The 17,612-nt window shown below is 35.9% G+C and overlaps 2 protein-coding genes across 7 annotated transcripts in view; one reads left to right on the top strand and one right to left on the bottom strand.

Annotated features, from left to right (window-relative positions):
- Window positions 1-326: 326 nt before the first annotated feature.
- Window positions 327-3,766, bottom strand: selenoj (selenoprotein J). Its single transcript, XM_056257001.1, has 9 exons — window positions 3,675-3,766; window positions 3,214-3,390; window positions 2,989-3,087; window positions 2,036-2,128; window positions 1,732-1,888; window positions 1,427-1,542; window positions 1,210-1,287; window positions 904-1,043; window positions 327-649 (listed from the first exon to the last, which is right to left on the bottom strand). The coding sequence occupies exons 1-9, from the start codon at window positions 3,739-3,741 to the stop codon at window positions 548-550; spliced, it is 1,029 nt and encodes a 342-aa protein (XP_056112976.1). The 5' UTR covers window positions 3,742-3,766; the 3' UTR covers window positions 327-547.
- A 965-nt stretch (window positions 3,767-4,731) lies between these two features.
- vav3b (vav 3 guanine nucleotide exchange factor b) overlaps window positions 4,732-17,612 on the top strand; it is a 52,847-nt gene continuing 39,966 nt past the window's right edge. For 2 of the 6 annotated variants that reach the window (XM_056256996.1, XM_056256995.1), the window contains exons 1-10: window positions 4,734-5,336; window positions 6,520-6,636; window positions 13,313-13,371; window positions 13,461-13,526; window positions 13,914-14,016; window positions 14,315-14,407; window positions 14,551-14,619; window positions 14,753-14,856; window positions 16,400-16,499; window positions 16,633-16,728. In XM_056256996.1, the coding sequence (XP_056112971.1) occupies window positions 5,133-5,336; window positions 6,520-6,636; window positions 13,313-13,371; window positions 13,461-13,526; window positions 13,914-14,016; window positions 14,315-14,407; window positions 14,551-14,619; window positions 14,753-14,856; window positions 16,400-16,499; window positions 16,633-16,728 (1,011 nt within the window). In that variant the 5' untranslated portion in view covers window positions 4,734-5,132. Of the gene's footprint in view, window positions 5,337-6,519; window positions 6,637-13,312; window positions 13,372-13,460; window positions 13,527-13,913; window positions 14,017-14,314; window positions 14,408-14,550; window positions 14,620-14,752; window positions 14,857-16,399; window positions 16,500-16,632; window positions 16,729-17,612 lie in introns of all 6 variants that reach the window. The other 4 variants (XM_056257000.1, XM_056256997.1, XM_056256998.1 and 1 more) reach the window with 4 other exon arrangements.

The following is a 17,612-nucleotide window of genomic DNA, read 5'->3' as shown; positions in this document are numbered from 1 at the left end:
ACGGAATAATAGGAAATTACAAATAAATAAACCAAATAAAATATGGTGATATGAACATTAAAATGTCAAATATTACTGCTTGCTTCGTGTTTAAGAAAATGGAAACCTTTTAAAGTAGCCTATTGTTTTTTTCCTGATAAATAAAAACAATTTATTCTCTCCCCATGAGGTCTGAGTTTTCATGATGTCCACTAGATGGCGCTATCGGTCAAAACAAGTAGTTGCGTAGTATTTATTTGACTTTTTAGTGCAATAATAACAAAACAGATACAAAGTGTTTCATTGAATATTAGTTTAATGCCACAAAATGTCATTTATATATATATATGCCATTTTCTACAAGCCTGGTTGTGATTTCATATAACAAAGGTATCAAGTTATAACTTTTTCATATTTTAAGCTACAACTTTCATGAACTGTCTCATCAAAATCACAACCATGGAAGATGATCTTTAGGCAAAAGAAAAAAAAAATCATAAGAACATGTATGATTTTATATTCATATCAGTTATTTTCCACTTCCTTATTAACTTTGCATACTAAAAAGTTAAAGCTGTTGGAGATTAACAACTTTCTTTGCAAGATCTAACAAAGTGTTATATCGCAAAGTCTTGCTTTTCCAGGAACTTGGGATTCCTTCAACACCAACCTGAAAACAAGTGTCACAGTATTAGATATTGAGAGCCATATTACATAAACGCAAAAGTTACTGCATAGTCATTCTGTCATGTATGACATAATCACCTGATGAAAGATTGGAATGGATTGCTCAGTTAAAGATAAGTGTTCAACAACAGATAACACAAGAAGAATTTGACCTTGATTACATATAGACTACTTTGTATTATAATAGAGCAATGTGGTCAAACAGATCACACGGCCATTCATATATTTCTGCAGTACCTGAGCTCCAATGCAGGCGCCTATGAAGGAGCTCCTGCTACAGGTGCATCCACCGCAGCCCATGGCGTCCCGGACAGCCTGCTCATAGCCGCTGGCTGTCAGAACCCCATGCAGCGCTGCCTGGAACGCACCTGGCAAACCTGAGGGACGTGACATAGCCCGTAACTAACAATCAATCTAAAAAAAAAACCAACAAAACTGAATGCTTCAGCTAAAGAGACATGGGCCTACTGTAGTGTGCATACAGTATTGTATTGTTCAGAGAATAATACAATATCAGCTACAGGTTAACTGAATGTAACTAACCTCAGGTATTTGGAAAGACAGTGGGAATGAGCTCTTTGGGTTTCTTGCTCAGATTGTCCTTTACTTGATGAATGTGCCCTAAGTTAGAAAACACAGTGAATGACGTGATTCGCAGGGTTAAATGATGCATTAGCCTCAGCTAAAGAGACAAGTGACAGTATATGCGGCTTCATCTGTGAAGAATCCAGCTCATAACACAGTACCAAGCTGCTTATACCAGCTATGGCTTTGTCCAACTCCTGAGGGTTTTTTCTGTTCGGGTCATTGAGCTGTTTCAGCACTGCATCCAGGGCCTTGGGATCAGAACCATTCAGGATGAAATGCTCCAAGAACCTGAAGAAAGAGCAACTTTTAACACTGGCATTTCCCATCATATTAAAGAGATCAGTTCATACACCATTTCCTCACAAAATTTAAACTGTCATATGCCACCATCTAAGTATCATACTGGAAACTGAAATAAATAACCTAGTTGTATGTACGTGTCACATGGTCTCATGTTGTCAATCATATATTACCAACCTAGCAGCAGCGAGAGTTACCGCCACACATATGTCGTTGTTTTGTGTGACACGGATGGCTTCCTCAACCCTCTCCAACATCTCTGGCTTTCCAGCATAGCACGCTACAATGGGAGCCAGCTTTGCCACTCCATCTATTTGATTATCAGTTTCACAACCTGGAAAGTGTCACAATAAAGATTTATTGTTGATTTACATAGAATGTTCTTATAATTATACGTTTGAAAAACATTTAAATGAATTTGTGTTTATTAACAATAATGTGGCTACACAAAATATTTAGGAGGATGGTTATCTGACAATACCTGTCTCTTCCTTGCCTGCATCCACATTTTTTATAAAGCTCTTAAGGCTTGCATGTCTCCAGGGTCCCTCAATAGGTAGTTGAGGCCTGGGAGCTTGAGAGAAAAAATGATAAAATCATGAATAATTCAAGAAAACAAAACAAACCTAACCATCTGTCTGGGGTTATGAGTCAAAATGACAGACAAACGTGCAGGCATGGTTCTCATTGTTAACTAAAACATGACATTGAAAGATAAAATAAGAAAAATAAATATTAATAAAAAAGCGTATTAGAAAAACTTAAACTAAAGAAAATTAGAAATGTTACTTAGGCAACTCACTGAAATAAGTTGAAGTTAAAGCAATAAAATTGAACTTAAACTGAAATAAAAATAAATTAAACCTGAATAATAGCAATACAAATAATAGCAGTACAAAACTAATAAAACGTCTCAGGTTCCGACTGTAACCTGCGTGACCGGCGGTGTCTGAAGCACGTGTGCAAACACAACAATTTCATTGGCCAACGACAGTGTATGACGTCATTACCAGAGCACCTGTGAGTATAAGAGGGTGCCTGCAATGTAACTGAAATTGTGGTATTTGCACATGTGGTTTAGACACTGCTGGTCACGCTGATGGCGTTCCCCATAGGGTCAATCCATATTTTAAATTATAATAGTATATAAATAACACTAGAACAACAGGTGTGTTTTAAATGTACATTTATTTAAAATAATTAAAAGTAAAATAAAATGTAAGGACATACTGTATATACAGTATATATATATATATATATATATATATATATATATATATATATACACACATATATACACATTTCTTATTAGAATTGTTTGTAATAAAATAGCTGTTGTAATTATGTAGAAAAATAAATATACCTTGGAATATTTCAAGAACAACTAATAAAAAAGTAAATAAGATGAAAATTTGTGCAATGGATTTAATCTACCTCCTTTGTCTCTGTAAGGATCATTGACTGGTGTGTCATATTCAGATCCCGGTCCAAAGAACTTGTAGGTGCGCTGCTTCAAATCTTCCACATTCAAACCTGTTAACCCATGAACCACAACATGGCAAAATAACATGATGATACACATAGTACCACAGTCAAGCTTTTATATAGCTACATACTGGAATGTATCATGTTCTAATTGTTTTGTTGAGTATTTTTCACCTCCACACTCAGACAGGGACTCCAGGAGCACGAAAGCTTGATCTCCATAGCAGCTCTGATGTCCAGTGTTCCTCCTGTAGAACGGGTTTGCAGACTCAGGGTGGAACTCAGGCTGAGGACTTTTAGAGAGTAACACACTCAGCTTCTGCAGGTCATAGACCCAGTGGAGCGGTTGTGCTGCAGGGTATATAAACACAAATCTGTGTAAACATTTGATTATAGGTAACTTACACATTACCTGCTTCTATAATTAATTACTGTAGTAATAACAAGAAGAACCATGTGTGATTACATAAATTGCAATGTCATACATGTGCATGTTCTTTAGCAGTATTAATGCTTATAAAAACAATAACATTTACTATAACACTGCGATGTCAATTAGACTGTGGTAAATTACAGAACGTGACTCTGTTGTTATATATAATATTGTGTAACTAGTATTCGTAAGTAAGTCAAACCTGCAGCATCGGCCACAGCTGAGGCAACGATAGCTCCGATAGCCCTGTCAGCCAGGGCAAGAGCCATCTGTGTCAGCGAGATAAAACGAAATATGAGAGAAACTGTATCATTATGCTCACCTAAGCTTATAGCATATATTCAACGTACACAACTGAAACTCGTACTAATGTTTAATACAGTTTAAAACAAAAGTGTTTCTCACCTTGAAATCCAATACTCTTCAAGGAGAATCTGAAGTTTGAGTTGCACAACGAATTTAATGTGGAAGCGCTTGTGTTGTGTTGTGTTATGGAACTGCGTTTCCCGTGCTGCTGATTGGACGGAATTAAGCACGTGACAACACAACGCCTCACACGCACGTGCAACGTCGACTGTTTTTATACATTTTAAACCAAATAAATAACAAATTAATAAATAAATAACTAATTATGTTATTTAAAACGAATTCATTTCGATATATTTCCTAGACGATTCATGTATATTCATTTAACCACGGCACACTATAAAACCGCTTTCATAAAATTGTCTGAAAGTTCTAAAAGAAAAAAACAAATTAATAAGCAAACTCATTTTACTAGAATATTCACTCATGGTCATTAATCTTCATTACTGGAAAAGTATAAGAGAACGTTTGCACTATCTGTGTGAGTTCGCTCTTAAATCAACTTCTCCATCGTTGTATTATGAATGATCAGCTATCTAAAGCCATGTTTAATCCATCCTGAATGTCCTAAATTCCCAGTGAAAGGCCTACTTCACCATTAAAAAGCTAACGTTAAACGATTGTCTTATAAACTATAGCCCTCACTACTACTACTACTAATAATAATAAGTATCTCTTTGTATTATTCTAATGATTTTCTTTTATTCTGGACATTATTAATCATACAGGTTGGACAAATAATTTATTTACAGTTTTACAGCGTACTACAAACCACAAGTCACTGTGATATTTAGAAGAGGAAAGAGAAATCCTCAAGAGGTTTTAAAACTAACGGAAAAGGAAACTCATTTGATAGGCTAAGGGGGGCGAAATTATCCTACTATGATACAGACTTGGCTCTTAATATTCATGAGACGAGCCTTCGCAATTGGAAGATTACAACGCAGCGTCAGCAGCGTGTCATTAATATTCATGAGATCAGACTTCTCCATTGAAAGATTACCAGACTTCGCCGCACGACTCAATTATTATAAAAAACTTTGCCATACTAGAATTCGTAACTTCACTGATGGGGATTTATAGTCCTAGCAGACCGCGGATAAACCCAAATTAGTACGCACAAGTCTCAGTTTTGACAACCAAGAGCGCACGCACAAAAAAGAAAACCACGGATGCCAAATATAACGCAAGGTGTGCGCGCTGCTCTGCTTCGGGTGTTTCTACATCATCTTAGCTTCATTTAACGGTGTCAGATTTATTTCACAGTTGTTGATTTTAATTTTATACGCGCATTATGGAGTACTGGAGGCAATGCAGCTTGTGGCTGATCAACTGTAAAGTTTTGCCCCGGAATCATCGGGTCACGGCGGATGCGGCGCAGGTTTTTGATTTGGCCCAAACTCTACGGGATGGGGTGCTTCTGTGTCAACTGCTGAACAATCTCAGACCCGACACCATTAACCTAAAAGAGATCAATCTCAGACCACAGATGTCACAGGTGAGCGCAAACAATAGATAGACTACTGTTATTTTATTACTTATAACTACTTCTGTTAAACGTTGTATTGTTTTCTTTTAATGTATTGCAGTTATGGAAACACTAACCTACTGACACTGGACTCACATAAGACTCCTGTAGTACACACATATGAGAAGTATATAGCTCTTTCAGTACACTTGTTTCTACCCTACATATTATATACGTAGGCCTAGCCTATATTTTGACATTTTTTCATTTAAACCTTTATAGTACTAGCCAGTGCCATATAGTACTGTAAGGGGCCCTAGTGCCAGTGGTAGCATAGACTTCTCTTCACAAAAGGTCCAATGGTAGATATACACAGCTCTCTTTGTATACTGCATCATTCAGTCAGTCTGCAAAGCTCTCAACAAACTGGGTAAACATTGAGCTAATGAAACATCAATTTTTAAATGTACAGCGTGTTTTGGTAGAGACCCAAAAGTCATCCAGATGAATGTTCTGTCTGATTCGCTGCTGTGTGTAAGTAAGTGTTTAGGGCTGAGAAGTCTCGGGCAGTCTGCCCAGGGCCAAACGACTCTTCCCAGATGCCCCTGTTTCACTCCAGTGACCTGATAAAATCCAACTTTGATGTGACTGATTTTTAAACTCACAAATCCACCCTTCTGGATTGACGAGACACAGTCAGTCTCCATCAGACAACGGAAAAGAGCAATTTTCAACAAAATCCCTTGAATTAGTCAGCGTTCCTGTCACTTATCTGACTCCTGTAGTCGTGTGTATTTTGATATGTGTGGTTTTTGTGCCCTAAAAAATTTGTTCACATTAATTTAAATAAATAAATGTGAACTAATATAAAACTATTAAATTTAAATTCAGCTGTCATGATGGACACACAGACACTTCCCTCACAGTAGTGTGAGGATTTAAAAGCAACCTTGTGATCTTTGACTGGAAAGAAAAAACACAGAATCAGAAATAAAGTCAATTGCACCTATTAGACAATAGAGACCGTTTGTGATTAGCTGGAAATCTCATTTCCTCATCTACCGAAGGGAAAAGCCTTAATGAGTCCCCTAATCTGTCTCTCACAAGGCCACATTTCCACAGAAATTCTTGTGTTATCCCGAAATTGCTTGTCCATATTATGCAAAAACAAAATCGTTTGAAAATTAACGAAATCTTGTTTTTGCTCTTTTAGTTCCTCTGCCTGAAGAATATTCGTACATTTCTGTCTGCATGCTGTGACGTATTTGGGATTAAGAAGAGTGAATTGTTTGATGCCTTCGATCTCTTCGATGTCCGTGATTTTGGAAAGGTAAAAATAGAAAAAATTCTAAAAAATGTAATTGTTTCTAGAATTTTTATTGTTTATAAAGTAGCCAGTTGTAACCAATAATACTGTATATATATATATATATATATATATATATATATATATATATATATATATATATATATATATGTTATGGTGAATATATATATATATAATCATCATAACAATAATGTACACAATGAACAATAAACATATTTAATTAATGTATTAATATATTATTTATATAATGAACATAAGTAATTTGTTTTGATTTTTATTTTGAAATCAGAATTAGCTGTGAATTCATGCTTAGTGTTAATGAGACTATTAACAAACATTATTTGCTGAATATGGGTCAGACAGTATGTATTGATAGAGGGGGGAGTGTGATACGGCTGACCAGAGAAGCTGAGAATCTAACATGCAGTTCTGGGGCCATTTGCAAACCAGTCTTACAAATTAGTCATCTTTTTCTTTTTTCTTTAAAGGGTTATTTCACCTAAAAATGAAATTTCTGTCATTAATTACTCACCCTCATGTCATTCCAAACCCATAAGACCTTCATCTTCGGAACACAAATGAAGATATTTTTGATGAAATCCGAGAGCTTTCTGACCCCCCTATAGACTGCAAGTTATTACCACTTTCAAGGCCCAGAAAGCTAGTAAAGACATTGTTAAAATAGTCCATGTGACTACAGTGGTATTCAATTTTTGGGTGAACTAACCCTTTAATAAGTCTGTTTATAACCTTTTTTTAAAGTCTGTTACATAAAAATGTAGATACCAAAAAGTAAGACATGATTACTCCTAACTAACTGTTAGTTGGTCATACTAGACGCAGTCTTAACATAATGGCTGCTAATAGAATAATCATAAAAAATAATAAAGAATAATCATAATCATTTTATGAACATTGTCTTCTTTCTCTAAGCCAACATGCCCTTTTTTACATTCCGTTTTCCCATGCAATGAAAATAATCTGAAAATGTAGCTGTCTTCCTGTATTCAGGTTGATGGGGTTGTGGTCTGGCCTCTGAAGGTGACCTGTAATAAATAGCTCATTTATTTCCTGTTGTACAACCTCTTCATGAATGTTTAGACTGAACAATAATTCCCTGAGCCACAGGAGTAACCAACTCCAGTAGCTTCCTCCTGGCATTTCCTCCTCCTCCTAGCAAGCGCAGTGGCTGAAGGTCTGGTCTCATGTGGGGTTAACATAAAGTGGCGCGTCCTTCAGCGCTGTTCTCACAGAGGAGTTCAGCTATTATTTGACCGCACTCGTATGACACATCTGCAGCCACGCAGAAGCATTAGTACATCCCTGCAGGGCTGAACTACAGTCGGGAGAGCACTCCTGAAAGAACTGACTAATGCAGGGAACAGAGAAGCAGTGCAAACACCCCCAGTTTTTAAAGGCTTCGAGCTAAGGTCATGTGTGTATTTAAATGGAGCTGAGGAGTGTCATTTGTTCAGCATATAATGTATCTGGAGAACCTGTTGTTTTGTGCAGTTATGCAAGATGAATGGTGAATAGCAGATGTATAGTTAATGTTGAAGTAGATCAAAACGAGTGTCGTAGTAGTAAAAGTGACGCTACTAATTTAAATACTTATTTCGGTAGCATGAAATGAGGTGGTCATTTGATAGTCACTCCCCGTCATCACAGATTCACTATTTTTGTAGTTGTACTCCCTATAGCCCTGAAGATGTCTATGCATTTTCTACTTTTTCAATATATTTGGCTACTTTTGGCTAAGGTAAGCGACTTTATATCTCCCAACTGCGATGCTATCTCTTGCAATTGATATCTCTTGACTTTGTTTCTCATCATTTTGGCTTTATTTCGCGCAATGTGTCTATATCTTACAATGTGATTTCTTTATTTTCATATATTTACGCTACCGTTCAAATTTTTTTTTTAAAAGAAATGAATACTTTTCTTCAGCAAGGATGCATTAAATTGATCAAAAGTGACAGTAAAGACATTTACAATGTTAGAAAAGGTTTTTATTTCAAACGAATGCTGTTCTTTTCCATTCATCGAAGATTTTATTTTTTATCACAGACAGTTTCCACAAAAATGTTAAGAAGCACAACTGTTTTTAAAATTGATTATAAGGTTCTTAAGCACCAAATCAACATATTACAGTGATTTCTAAGAATCATATGACAATGAAGAAAACTGGAGTAATGGCTGCTGAAAATTCAGCTTTGAATAAATTATAATTTGAAATATATTGAAATAGAAAACTGTACACTATATCACTGTTTTTACTGTGTTTGTGCTTTAAATACACAATGAAGCAGTGGCTCCATTGTAAGAATTGTTCACTTCACATTGAAATGTTTGAGACTGTAGTTGCTGGGTTTTGCCCCATTTATATGTCTCTCTGTGTTCTCAAGGTTTAAGTTAATCCTTCTGAATAATCTTTGCCCTGCAGCAATCTACTAACATGAGTTTGCCTTGTAAGTATGCATGTTATATCCACATCCATTAAATCTTCTTTAAATGAAATTATGAAGTAATGACATGAAATGCAGCTCAGATTTAGCACTATGAGTTGAAGTTGTGTGCTTATTTTAGTATTAAGTAAAATAAACTTTATAAAACATTGTTCAAACTCTGATTGGATGGTCTGCCATTCAAAGCCTTTGTAAAACGCTGAAAAACACATGCCAAGTTGCATACTGTACTTTGCCCAGTAACTGCATACAGCCTAATGTTAGTATAATGCACTACATTACTCAAATAAAATAAAAAAACAACTCAATTACAATATGTAACTATAGTTTCATTAAAGTTTTCATATAGTTTTATAAAAGCAATAAGCAGTAAAGCGTAATACAAAGTCGGTAAAGTGATTTTACCGTGTGTAGATACTCCACTTCACACATAGTGCCTTAAATGACTGTAAAGGCCTGTTTACACAGAGGACGACAACTGTAATGATAATGATAAAAAATATAGTTCTACAAATCATTCTAAATATAAAAGAATAGCAGTCCACACCATAACTATAATGATAACAGCACAGAGAAACAATATCGTTGGAATCACTTTCAGAACTATTTTTCCCAGCTGATGAATGATAAAAACATTGGCAGCCAATCAGAATCCATCCTGCTTTAAAGAGCTTGAGCATTTAAAGTGGGAGACGACGAAATTTCTGCGCGCACTTTGAATAAACAGAATGATGTGGGCGCTAGTTTTCAATCTTGGTGTGAACGGGCCTTAAAGGTAGGGTAGCCAATTTTCAGAAAGGCTAGTAATAACAAGCTAGCTTTGAAAGCATAAGATCAAATCCTCCCTTCAGAGCTTCTCTCAAGCCAGGCCTCCTTCAAAACACATGAATGCGTACAGCAGGGAGCAAACAAAAGCATCAAGAGGGACAGCGTTAAACTACCTCATGTCTCAAAGCACATAACATTACAATAATAATGAACATAAACAACTTAAAGAGCCCTGACCAGTATCACCTGACTGCTGTAGTTCATTTCGGTGTTGATAATGTTGCCATTGAAACACATAAATTAACGAGACAAAAAATGTTTCCGAAACGAATCGACTCCCCTGCCTTTAAAACATGGTCTCTCATTGCTTATTTCTTTCTTAAAATTGTTTCTCATGAAGTCACACAGGTGTTAATGTTGCTGAACTCTACCACAGCTGTTTGGAGGGTGGCTTTTTCTTCCTGTTTCCTTAGTTAGAGACTTCAAGGCACGTCATCTTATGCACATGTCGTTGTTTCAGTCACCCCATTTGACAGTAGAGAATATAGATTTACTACATGCCTTCTAGGCATTCTCTTATTATTAGGTTACTGGGGTAGTATATTGACGGTTAGATAACTCAACCATATCAAATCAATAGGTGGCTGGAGTTTTGTCTTTGCAATCCTAACGCAATCGTGATTTACAGACACGATTTCTCTTGAGCTGCTTTATTTGCTTCACATATGTTTTGAATGAAAAAGTAAGTTGATAATTAAAAAAATAATAATATTGAGTACAGATGTTTGTAATAGTCTGGTGTGTATTTGTTTGTCTAATCAGTATATGCAAAAAGTGCATCGGATCAACTTTTTTTTTTCTTTGTACATGGCCGTATTATTTAGCTGATATTTGAAATCATGGTCTTGTTCTTGATTTCTAAATCTCCCAAATCCCAACCAGGCTAAGAGTTAAGACCACATTCAGATTAAACAGTGCTGTATTTTTGAACTTCCTTCTGATGAACATGTAACCAAAGAAGCACAGGAAACCTTTAAAAGCCATTGTCAGGTGATGGTTAAATATCTGGAAGACTTTTAGTTGTCAGATTGTCACATCATTAATGTGAAAGTCATTAACACTATGAAATAACATAAATGGAAGGAGAAATAGGAAATATATTGTGACTAAAATGTTTGAGTCTTATATTCTAGATGCCAGAAAGTAGCTAACAGTTTTGTCTCGAATAGAGCTCAGTACAATCTTGGCATGGTGCATCACGGGTTGCTTTTTAACAGGATTGAAGCAGTCATGTCTGCTGGGAAATTGTTTTAATTGACTATCTTGTCTAACTTGACCAATAATTTAGAATAATAATAAATAGTTTATAGAAGCTGTTGCTTAAACAATAGAGCATGGCGCTAGCAACACCAAGGTCATGGGTTTGATTCCCAGAGAATGCTGATAAATGGACTGATAAATGGATAAAAGCATCTACCAAACGCATAAATATAATTCAATTGTAAAAGAAATGCATTGGTATGCACAATTTCCATGTTGTTTCAAAGCTAGTTTCAAGCATTTAAACAAATTCCGTCAAATTTGTGACTGTTTTTACATTGATATAATATAGTCTTGCCTTCTGCACATGACATAGTTTCATAATTTGATTTGTTCACACAGAATGTGTTTTTCCATTCCATTGTTTTTCTACACCTCTTGGGTCTTTTGCAGCGTCTCGCGCATGACACGGCGTTCTAAAAACGCAGCACTCAAGTTAAAATCAGTTCAACTTTTAAAAAACGCATCTCGAGACCCCTTTTCCCTATCCCACTGCCCGCGTCTCACGTCTTTCAAAGCAAAAGCGCATTCTGTTTGAACGAGGCCTGTGAATGCACAGTCTATTGAGATGCAGAACGAAAAGCTCACCTCTGCTGTGCCGCTTTATGTAGGAATTGAAATTCAGCTGCGGTCTGCCTGTAAAACTGCAAAAGCTATGAATTTGCATCTGGCTTTATACTGTAAAGGTGACTTTTTTTAAACGCACTTCAAAGATGTTATTCGTAGTGCAGATTGTATTAGTAATAAGGTACTGAATGGTTTTATTTTTACCTTGTGGAACAGATACGAGGGAAACATAGATTTAGCTAAATTTGTTACTCAGGGATTTCTGCTGTTCCATCTCCACAGTGACAGAATGCCATCTGTGAAAGTGTTAAAATGCTTAAACGTTTATGCAATTTAAAATGCATGAAGCGAGAATGAAAGGAGATGACAAAAACATCACGGGTGTGAACAAAAATAGCTTTCTAAAGGAAGCAGGGTTGGTTTTCAACAGGTGTTCTGAAGCGTGAGTCAAAGACCCAAATGTGCTATCACCTAGATCTGTCTATTTGAACGTATTGTGCTTGTGTGTATGCATGCATGCATGCATGTGTGTAACCATATGTCAATCTGTTTATGTGTGTGTGTGTGCATGATTGTAAATGTGAGAAAACAGGCCCACATCAGAGCAGCTTGGCATTGCAAGACCACTTCCTCTCCCGATAGTGCAGCGTCTCTCTAATAGCATCATTTTTTATAGGTAGTCTATAATAGGAATCAGTTTTGCTTTTCAGCTAAAGCAGTGGGTTTAATATTCACACTGTTATTTAATTATTTTATTGTATTTCTTTAAAAACTTTTACTCACTTAAAATGTGTCATATCACATTTTTGTTATTTCATATTTTCCCAGAAAGCCACATATAAATACTAATATATTACAATAAAATATCAGCAGTCGACCTTTTAAATTGTTTTGTGATGGAATGCAAGGTTTACAAAGATGTTGTTGTAATTGAAGGATGGAGATTATATAGGATGAAGTATCACTAAGTTATATTTACCTATATTTATTTCATTATATTTCCCTTAAGACATAGTATAAATAGTCATATATTATAACTGTTTTTTGTGCCTTTTGTAAACATCCCTTATCACATGTGAAATGAGCAACAGCACTTTTACTTGAACTACAGATTATTGTTGAGTATTAAATAGTTTTAACTATAGTTTTAACAACTTTGTAAACCTTGCATTATATCACAAAATAATTTAAAATATGATTTATAAACTGAGTAGGTCAGACTGAAATGATCAGCGATCTTGTTAAAAGTAAAATAAAATAATGTGCATATGTTTAAATGTTGTCATCTGACATCATTTAAAGTTGCAGAAAAAGCTGTTTGGCCGGGTTTGTTTCAATAAATGTCCTTTTTTTGATGGAGAGGAAATTCTGAAAGTTACAGTTTGTTTTCATAAAGTGTAATACATTGAACTCATTTGTCTCAAAAGACCAGGGAAACACGTTTAAAAACACAATGACTACAGATAAACTAAAAGTCTGTATACTGTAAGTAGACCAACAACTGACACACAACGTTTATCTTTACTTTGCAATTCAAAAACACACTTTTGTCTTTCCAGGTCATCGACACTCTATCAAAACTCTCTTATACGCCTATTGCACAACAGAGAGGGATCAGGTGGGTTTGCATTTGCAAAATGAATCAGTTGGACACATTAAAGATCTTATTCTCTGAGCTAAAATAAGGGTTCTGCACTGATTTCACAGGTCATTCCCCACAGAGGAAAGCAGTGAAAATGAAGACATATACATCCATTTGGCAGATCTCCTTGAGTAAGCATGAAGCTCTCTTAACCTAATTGGGCAGTTGTTTTGATTGGAAGCAATGAGATACTCATTTTCGGAAACTCATTAGCACTTGCGCTTTTAGTCTCCCACGCATATGTACGTGTTTTGTTTCTGATCAACTCTAGAATTGAACAATTTATAGTTTCAGTAATGTATGAGATCTATAATCTATGCAAGTGTTGCATGGGAGGAATGTGAATGGCTGATTAATAGTAAGTGTGAAAACAGGAAGTTACCTCGGTTCACTGATCTATTGTATTTAAAAACCAGTAGCCACGAAGTCTGTGGTTTGACTGTTAACTGTTGTGTATTTATATTCATATTTTTAAAGCAGTTCTGAAGTCCTAATCTTGAATGTGTTTGTGTAAACAGCGAGGAGCTGGAGGAAGATATTTACGACCCTGTGTACGGAGATGTTGATGGAGGAGAGGTGTATGAGGATCTGATGAGGACAGAGGCTGCTGCATCTCAGGCGGTACGCAAATGACTCAATACCACACACACACACACACACAAACTCTCCCAATGCATCAAAGTGTTGATTTCCTTTGTAAAACACCTACTCCTACCACAAATATGGTTGCATTTTCATACGAATCTTTATGAGTAAATTCACCGTAAACACAAAAATCACCAGAAAAAAAAACATAACTTGTGTCTTTAAACTGGATGAGTTGCATTGAGACCCTATAAAACTTCATTAGGTTGTGTTTTTAAAGCTTTTTTGGGAGAGCTTGCTGTAGTCTTCTCTCACGTTAGAGTTGTGTTGACAGAAACAGGCCGAGGTGGACATCAGAAGCTGCTGTCTTTTAGAGATCAAACAGACAGAAGCCAAATACACTGAGACTCTGGAGACCATCGAGAAGGTAAGATTCATATTCTCAGCGTGGAAAATTTCATCATACCGCAGTTCACGTCTAGTGATGGACAGCTGCTCCGCTGTTGCCACTCAATGAAGGATATAACTTTCCTACATGGAGCTTACATTTTTGTGTGTGTTTCTTAACAGTATTTTATGATTCCACTGATAAAATTCATCTCGGCAACAGAAATTGACAAGGTTTTCATCAATATACCAGTGAGTAAAGCTGACCACCATGTTTCTATATTTTTTAAAGTAAACAATGTCTAAAATGTACACCTTATATATATATGTGTGTCTGTGTGTGTGTGTGTGTGTGTGTGTGTGTGTGTGTGTGTGCACTTTACAGGACCTGGTTAAAGTTCACAAAATCCTAATGGCCGAGATTCAAGACTCTGTTCAAAATAAAAATGCAGAAAACCTCCACCAGATCTTCATTACTTACAAAGACAAGTATAAAATCAGCACATTCAAGCACATCTTGATAAGTATCTTAAAGCTCCAGTCCGTAACTTTTTTAAGTTAAAAATAATCCAAAATAATTATATTAAAAAAAACTTATTCAGCCAGTGTTCAAAACTATCTGCTTGCCATAGCTAGATTCAAAACGGTTAGCTTGTAATAATGATTTTAATTCCAGTGGTACTGGTGGGTTTCCGCGGGAAATTCGAGCATGTCTTTGCGTCATGACGTCACACCCGTACACATAAAGAAGGAGTTTCGGCTCCTTCGGCTATACTGCGCGTGACGAGATGTTTAGATGTATAGGCTTTTCTCGCAGCACTTTACATAATTAAACATATGGCATCCAGAAAGATCCAAACAACAATCATCAGTGTCAACTGGAGATTCAGCAGTTATAAAACCCAAAAGACTTCGTACTTCGGATTTAAGGTGGCTAGAGAAAGAGAAAGAAACCGTCTCATGCGAACACAAGGATTTAAACATCGGCGGGGCTTTTGAAAAGTGCGTGAACTCCGTGTTTTGAAGGGGTTCAAAACGGAAGAAGAGACGGCTTTTTTCTGCTGAACAAGTAAGACATTTCAATAGTTCAATCGTGTAACAGTACGTTTTCTTAATTCACACAGTTATGGAGTTTCCTTTGTTGTGCCTTTCTCGTTTTGCTATTATGGAGAATATGAATTCTGAACTACACAGGTAACCATAAAACATTAAATTTAACATTAGTCACGCAATGCTGATGTTGTTAACATGAACAATTTGAGAACAAAGTAGGCTAAAATTTGCACGGTTGCTGTAAATCGCGTTGATTAAATCTAACGAAGCTTATCATGTCGAATGCTTTTTCCCCCTTAGTTGGTCAGAACAAAAATGGATTTTACTTACTTGTTCAGAAGACATTTTCTTATGAAAATTCTTATGTTGGTCAAACTTTCAAAAAGTGAATCTGTGATTCTGTATGACAGCACCACTCGCCTCAAAGCACTGTGTTCATCCGCGCTGTTTCATGCCGATTTACAACCCATGTAAAGATAATAATTCCGCGAATCACTGCAGTTACAGATTTCGAACAGAGAGATGGCGACAAAGAGGAAAAGATACGGACTGCAGCTTTAATCGAAGTTAGTTCAGAAGCAAAATTGCATAAGATAAGAAGACTTGTTTACAGAGAATACGTTTTGAATTAAATTGATTTTTCATTCATGTTCACACAATTTAGTTTTGACACAGTCTGCCAATGGGGTGAGATGAATTAACTGAATGATAATACATTTTCCAAAATATGATTATATATTTTTTTATTTCATTTACATGACATTTTATTGAAAATTCAAACAAAGCAATTATATTGAGGAAAAATGAATTAAATATGCTAGGGGTGACAGATTTTTGTGTAGAATCAAATTTTGTGTACACCTGCAGAGTGTTCGTTGAATTTCTGCAGGCCTGGTTAATATTTAATATTTCTAGAATGATATTATTAAGCACTGCTGATGAGTGTGTTTTCTGCTAACATTTACCCTGTCTGCTTTAGGCTTCTGCTTTATGGAAAATACTGCAGTCATGTAGAATCAGCCATTTCTCTGTTAGACTTCATCTGTAAGGAGAAAGAGGGCGTTCGACTGAAACTAGAGGTGCAGAACTGTTTCATTTTCTGTCATATTTACAATATTTCATCTCATTTTATAATTTATAATGCACTTTTCTCATACCCAAAGCGCTAAAAGATCTTCTTTGTTTTCATATTTCATTTACTTTATGTTGCAGGAATGTTCGAAGAGAGCCAACAATGGGAAATTCACTTTGAGAGACTTGCTTGTAGTTCCCATGCAGCGTGTGCTGAAGTACCCACTACTGCTTCAGGTACAGTAACATGCACCTATACACCCACACTATTATCATTATATATTATATATTGTCTTCTTCCAACACTTTGAATTAACACTAGAGGAAAGCATATCACATTTTTGAGGATCTTAACTGCATACGGTACTGTGTTGGAATGAGCCTCTTAGATTGTCCTACTAAAATGTACCACATGGTGGTGCCGTCTGGCTGGTTTTCTCTTCATCTGTGACCACTTCACTACATGAACTTACAGAACTTGTCATCACTGCGGCTGGAAAGTTTCACTCTCCTGTTTTGTTCAGGGAAGACATTTCTGATAGTACAGGTTGCACAAATCAACACAAGAGGTGCAATCACAAAAAGTTTTACATTTATACTTTTGACGTATTTCTGAGCATATATCCAAAAAATGTGGGTTGGTTTTACAGTCTATGGTTGAGACTTGATTTTATCCACTGGGAAAATTCTATTTTGAAAAGTGATCTGTATATGACAGATGTAGGATGAGAGGGAAAGTTGTCTTCATAATCACATGCACAATGTATTAGAAAATATATTGCAAGAATAAATAGGGACCAGTTTTGAAGTGAATATATGAGTGGCTTTAAACTACTTTTCCTAAAGTGACCACTGGAGGTGTTATGACCAAACCAAAAGTAATTAATTTATTTATGTATAAGAAAATTTCTGTAAATGTGCCAGTATTAGCCAATAGGCTAATTTCTAATTGTGGTCCTTTGTCAAGATGGATATAGTTTATTTTTTCAGATGGTTTACTGTTCATTTAATAAATACCATGTTTCTCAAAGGGTTAGTTCACCCAAAAATGAAATTTCTGTCATTAATTACTCACCCTCATGTCGTTCCAAACCGTAAGACTATTCTGAACACAAATTAAG

This window comes from Rhinichthys klamathensis, unplaced genomic scaffold (assembly GCF_029890125.1).
Source record: "Rhinichthys klamathensis goyatoka isolate OS25496 unplaced genomic scaffold, OSU_Roscu_1.1 h1tg000134l_1, whole genome shotgun sequence".
Classification (NCBI taxonomy): domain Eukaryota; kingdom Metazoa; phylum Chordata; class Actinopteri; order Cypriniformes; family Leuciscidae; genus Rhinichthys; species Rhinichthys klamathensis.
This window is presented reverse-complemented; position numbering and strand designations above follow the sequence as displayed.